The 6,000-nt window shown below is 34.2% G+C and overlaps 1 protein-coding gene across 2 annotated transcripts in view; it reads right to left on the bottom strand.

Annotated features, from left to right (window-relative positions):
- Nucleotides 1-2,198: 2,198 nt before the first annotated feature.
- LOC123718522 (proton-coupled amino acid transporter-like protein CG1139) overlaps nucleotides 2,199-6,000 on the bottom strand; it is a 46,690-nt gene continuing 42,888 nt past the window's right edge. For both annotated transcript variants that reach the window (XM_045675109.1, XM_045675110.1), the window contains exons 6-8: nucleotides 5,521-5,702; nucleotides 4,424-4,599; nucleotides 2,199-4,144 (exon numbers count right to left, since the gene is read on the bottom strand). In XM_045675109.1, the coding sequence (XP_045531065.1) occupies nucleotides 3,825-4,144; nucleotides 4,424-4,599; nucleotides 5,521-5,702 (678 nt within the window). In that variant the 3' untranslated portion in view covers nucleotides 2,199-3,824. The remainder of the gene's footprint in view (nucleotides 4,145-4,423; nucleotides 4,600-5,520; nucleotides 5,703-6,000) is intronic.

Genomic DNA, 6,000 nt, shown 5'->3' with positions numbered 1-6,000 from the left:
CCCTCATGTGGGTTCCTCGCTCTCCGACGGTATTTTTCGGTCATCCTCCAGTCTTCTTCTCGTATGTGTTCTACTATTTTCCTGTTTTGTGTTCGTATTGCCTGCTTTATGTCCTCTTCTGTATTGTAATTCAGCAAATTCTTTAGGACGATTAGTGGGTCTTTGTTTTCTACTTCTTTTACTTCCAGGTACTCATTTTCACTCTCTAAGTTTTGCTTGAGTCTCTCCTTTTCTTCTAGATCTCTACATCCAATTATTACTTTTCCATTTTTGATCTTTCTAATCCTATCCACTCGAATGCCTCCCTCTTTAACATTTGCGGCTTCCCTAATTCTATTTATTACTTGGTCTCCCGTTTCCTTTTCATTTCGTGGTGCTATTATCATGGAGTGCAGCTCTACACGTCTGTTCTCCATGTTAACACCGTGCTTTGCGTTGGGTGGCGTCTCTCTTCTTTCTCTTCCGCTCGATACCACCTTAGCATAGGTTCGTCTCTCCTCCAACGCTTGTCTCACCACTGTTGTCTGTTCTTCTATTTTTTCTTCTAGTCTCTTTTCCCTTCCATTTTGTTCACTAATATTTTCTTGAAGTAGCTTTTTTAGAAGAAGAATTAGAAGAATTTCATGGGGTAGAGAATTGTCGTTAAATGTAGAAAAAAAACTTGTAGATAACATAACTCCTACTTATTAGTCATGGACAACAACAGTCTACACGTGCAAGCAATCCCAATTCATAAACAAAACAACGAATTTAGAAAATTCGTATGCACGATGCCGACAGTCGAGTTTATTTCGGGCTACGATAATAAAGCGACAAATGAACGTACACAGCTGCGCAGTTTTTACTCATTTTAGCAACTTAAAAAGTACTTTATTACTCAATTGTTGTCGATATTGCGAGTGGGTGTAATGGTATGTAGAGTGTATCATTTTATGGAAGGCAAGCTAAATCAACCAAAGAAGTTCTTCGTTAAATCGAGGGGCGTTATATGGAGTTTACTCTGTATTTGTAAAGAAACCTTTATATTTAGAAATCCCCGGATTCACAACTGGTCATTGCTCCGAAGATGCTACAAGCACTTTAGATGCGCAAATTATATTATTTATTGTGTATTTTTCCTACAGCCTCCAAGGTTTATTGGTTGGCGCTGCCTCACCGTGGTCCCTGTGTTCTGTCTGGTAAAATAAATTGTTTTAATGTTTAAAAATATTGTTACAAGCAGTGTTGGCCTAGTGGCTTTAGCGTTCGCCTTTCATCTCTGAGGTCGTAGGTTCGATCCCCGGCTGTGCACCAATGGATTTTCTTTCTATGTGCGCATTTAACATTAGCTCGAACGGTGAAGGAAAACATCGTAAGGAAACCGGCTTGCATTAGACCCAAAAAGTCGACGGCGTGCGTCAAGCACAGGAGGCTGATCACCTACTTGCCTATTCGATTAACAAATGGTCATGAAACAGATACAGAAATCTGAGGCTCAGACCTAAAAAGGTTGTAGAGCCATGGATTTTTTTATATATTGTGTTTGCTTCACGGAAGGTCATGTTTTAACGAAATGTTTGCGGTTTGAGGATGAAATAATTCAAAGTTTGTTTTCAGAAACTTTTATTCTTTATCATATCTTCTGAGCACATAATCACCAATGTGTAAAACACATCATAACTACAACGTATATATTCTACTCATATAATTATCATCATCACAGATATATCCGACATGACCGGATAAAATAAATGTATTGGATTCTACTTAGAAAGCAAATATCGCTAGACTACATTAGAAATGCAATCAATCTTATATCCTAACGGGCAAAATAGCAAAATTCATAAGATTTGGTCAGTACTGTTGGTACTGGTGACGTTTTTGTAAAAACCGATTCCTCAACGATCTTAAACAAATTCCTTAGCACACTGACTGAGCTTGGTACGCAGGAGATATAACCTGTAATTGAATCGTCCTGTTATGTCGTATCATGAACTAATTAAAAGTTAAAAATCAACTTGTTCAAGGGACTAAAGTTTCCAACTCTAGAACGATACGTTATCTTTAAATTATAACCTGATAAGATTTTACTATGTTGCTGCCCGGAATTTGGCTGGTGTAAGCAAAGTTTATCCTAAACCCTTTAAAGGCCATTTTGTTTTTACGACATTGAAACTTCATATACACATATATATATATATATATATATATATAGCAATTGGTAATGAAAACTAAACGACCTTGTCCAAGGCGAAAAACGTAGAAAGTGGGAAATAAGGTCGTTCTATACATAAACATAAAACACTGCTATCCGGCCATGAGACGGTAACAATTTTGGTAAGGTACCTAATATATGTAACCAAAAATATAACGAATTTTAATCCGTAACCTGCTAGTCGCAAGTAGACTTATACTAAACAAAATGCCACACCACAAATCTCACTGACATAGGATAAAATAATGCTTAAAATTAAAAAAAACCTATGTTGTACCTTTTTAATCTCAGTTGCTAGGTAAAGTACAACAAAAAATTATATAGAATAATTTTATATAATTTGGTGATTTTTATCTTTACCTTCCAACTGGTTGTTTAGCGACCTTGCGTCGGCTGCAAAATAGCTGTCTTGTTATTAAGACAATCTTTAATATAAACTTATATATGTATTTATATCCAAATATAAACATTTGAAATATCTTTTTCTAATACCGTAGCGACCACACTGTCTATCAAAACGCCCTGTTCGTTAACATTTTAATAGTCTTATTCTAAATATTAGACTTAGTTTATAATTTAAATTTATTTATATAGGTATGGAACATCGTAGCTAAGTCGGATCCTTAAAACTAAGTTGGTAAAGTGCATTTTTATTATTAAATATTGTACTAAGTTTCTTACATTATACTTGCGTGAATGAAAAAGAAAACAGTGCAAATAAGTACACAATACTTATGCATTTCACATTTTTGCTTAAATATTGATTTAACTATGGTCGTTGACGGTTTAAAGGTCAACCCGCACTATAGGGATACTGCAGCAAAGAGACGCAGAGCTAATCATAAAATCTTTATTCTTTTTTTTATTCAAAGAGGCAGAAAACTGGAATAAACTAAACTGGTCTACATGGGTGCATGGTATTCCAAATTCAGTTATCAAGACGGCGAAAGTACGGTTTCTCTAACATTCATGTAGTTTTCATTTTCTAATTCGGGATATTTACTGTCAAAAGAAATTAATTCCTTTTCGTCTATCGTGATGTATCGTTCGTTCGCGAGGTATTCATGTAAATTCACTGTCCAGCAAGTCACTATGTCTCAGTAGCGGCAGAGAAGCACGGCAAAATATTCTTAAGAGAGTTAATGCCTCGCCTCTGCTGCAGTGTCGCTATAGTGCGATTTGATCTTAATTTGCGAGTAAAAAAATAAGCTGTACTCATTGTGGCTGTCATTATATTTCAACGTTAGAAGTAAGGAGCTTCTAATTAAGGTTTATATATATACAAAAATTTACTCTTAAAAAACAAGTAACAAATGACTACTGTTCACGTTAAAATAAACTTTATCATATGTTACATAACACTACTCGTATATAAAAATATTCATGTATACCGAATAAATATGCAGAAATAATATTTTATATTATTATTAATATTTGTTCAACAATAGCTATCTGATCATAATGACCAAACAATAAAATATAATGAGAAACCGTTAAAAAACTTACAACAAAAATATATGAGCCTAAAATATTGTCTAAGAACATTGTCCAATAAGCTAGAGTACGTACGAGTTCGAACGCATTGCACTTGGATGCCATGGATGGTTCATACTGATGGGATAATCAAAATCTATGGTATAACACTTAACGTGTCATTGAGTATAGTAGATTCAGTTATTGCTGCGGTGGCATTTAACACGTGGTGGGCGGAGAACTTTCTAATTATACCATCCAAGGAAGTCCAAGTGCCTACTACAAGTCCTAAGGCGCCAAACAGTACAACAATGACGTTCTTGATGATCATACGAATTCTTTCCGAGTCCGAAACGTAGTACCAATAAGTGCAGCTTTGAATGATGGCGGGGAAGGCTAGGCCGAGAGCAGACAGGCATAGTGCTCCGAAGAGGGATATGAACAGATCCAATTCTGGGACGGCTGCCGCAATACCAACTAGAAGAAAAATATGGTTTAGTGAGACGTGTAATATAATTTTCGTTATTAGATACTATTGGACATTTTTAAATAGACCCGAACATTCCCTCAATATTTCATATATCATGTTATGTTTATTTGAGACAAAAATGTCAGATTAATTATAAAATGTCAATTATGTGTTTGTTTTGTGTATGTTTACTCTGTTCTCCATATCAGTTCACAACTGGGACTATCCTACGATGTGAGATGCTATATCTAGAATAGAAGAGACGAAGAAGCAATTATCACACTTACATGTAATAAGAACAATGCAGGTCCGGACGACGTACTCCCAGATAATACGATGGGAGCTGTTGTGTAGCCTGGTACCAATGTACTCGTTCCACACGATATCAATAGCCACATAACAGGCCAGACCGTGGGTAATGAAGATTGCGAAAGCCAGAAGTCCTTGGACTATACTCGCGAGTCTGAAAATAAATGATTATAACTAGGTATACTAAGCGTAGTGTGCAAATTAATATATTGTCCAAAGGATTTTTTTTAACCCGACTTTGTAACTCGTTAAGATGTCATTTTTTATATTTTATAATATATGTTTATACTTTATTGCTCTAATTTCAAAATGGAGACTCCTTAAGTCGTAATAAGTAAAATATAATGACGTCTTACTTGGAATTCCCCGAAATAATAGCAATAAAATCCAAAATTAATGTTCGCGTTCGGGGCTTCTAATCTATTGTCTTTACACGTGCAATGAATGAATACATTATTAAAAAAAACATACATACTAAAAAAAATTAAATAACACAGCTGTGAACGTTATGCTTATAAATAAATCTGCAAATATTTTTAATTAACAGATAACAAATTTATTTTTTGTGTACAGTTTACATCATTAATATATAATTCGTTTTAATATGTTAAAATACACACTACAAACAGAAGTTGAATTTTTATTCAAATTCGACTCTACAAATCGAAAAATACACTTAGAACACGCCTCTGTAAGGCGAAATTTCAGCAGTTAAATAATATGTACCTCAAAGTTCTTGTTAAGCCGAAAACTCGTTAACTCGAATTTTGCATTTCCCTTGTCATTCGAGTTATAAAGATTCCCCAGTAATTAGTAATGTCTTTATTTAAGGAACTTAATAATTTTCAAAGGTTCCTATAGTGACATTATCAATATTCAAAAAACTAGATGGAGTGAAATCAAAATCTTTAAATGCGATTTCCAAAAAAAAATATTTTAGAATTATGCCGATATTCAGGGTGATTTTACTATGTGATTTATCTCTGATATTCAGAAGCTAATTTGTTTTGTGGTTTGCGTAAAGATTCACATTAAGCTGCTATAAATAAATAATTTTTGGCAGATTTTTACTTACAATTCAGTATCGGAAGGTAGGTTAAGTGTGATACTTCCAGCTGCGGAATCTCCATACGTCAGGTAACCGAAAAGTCCCATACCCACGTACAAGATGATAATGGTAATCATCGCACGGTTCAACACTCCGAAGGAACCCACGAAGTCTTTTGGGGTCTTCATTTCATTTTCCAATGGAAGAATCTGTACAAATACCATTCTTATGTAAAAGACAATCTATGTTTTGAGGCAAATAAGGGCGCTAATCATATCATAAATTGCGTTATTTAAATTGACATTGAAATTACATAAACACATTACACAACATCATACACATTAACATAAGTACATTAAACTTTATATAAATTTATTGGAAAAGTATATTATCGTCACGCAAACCATAGACGCAAATTGTCTATGGTTTGCGCGACTTAATTCAATTCGGAATTATATCCGAAATTTTTTTTAAATAAATGAAATAAAATAAACAGTAAGCAAAAAT

This window comes from Pieris brassicae, chromosome Z (assembly GCF_905147105.1).
Source record: "Pieris brassicae chromosome Z, ilPieBrab1.1, whole genome shotgun sequence".
NCBI classification, from domain to species: Eukaryota; Metazoa; Arthropoda; class Insecta; order Lepidoptera; family Pieridae; genus Pieris; species Pieris brassicae.
The sequence above is the reverse complement of the archived record's forward strand: the minus strand, read 5'-3'. Positions and strand labels throughout refer to the sequence as shown.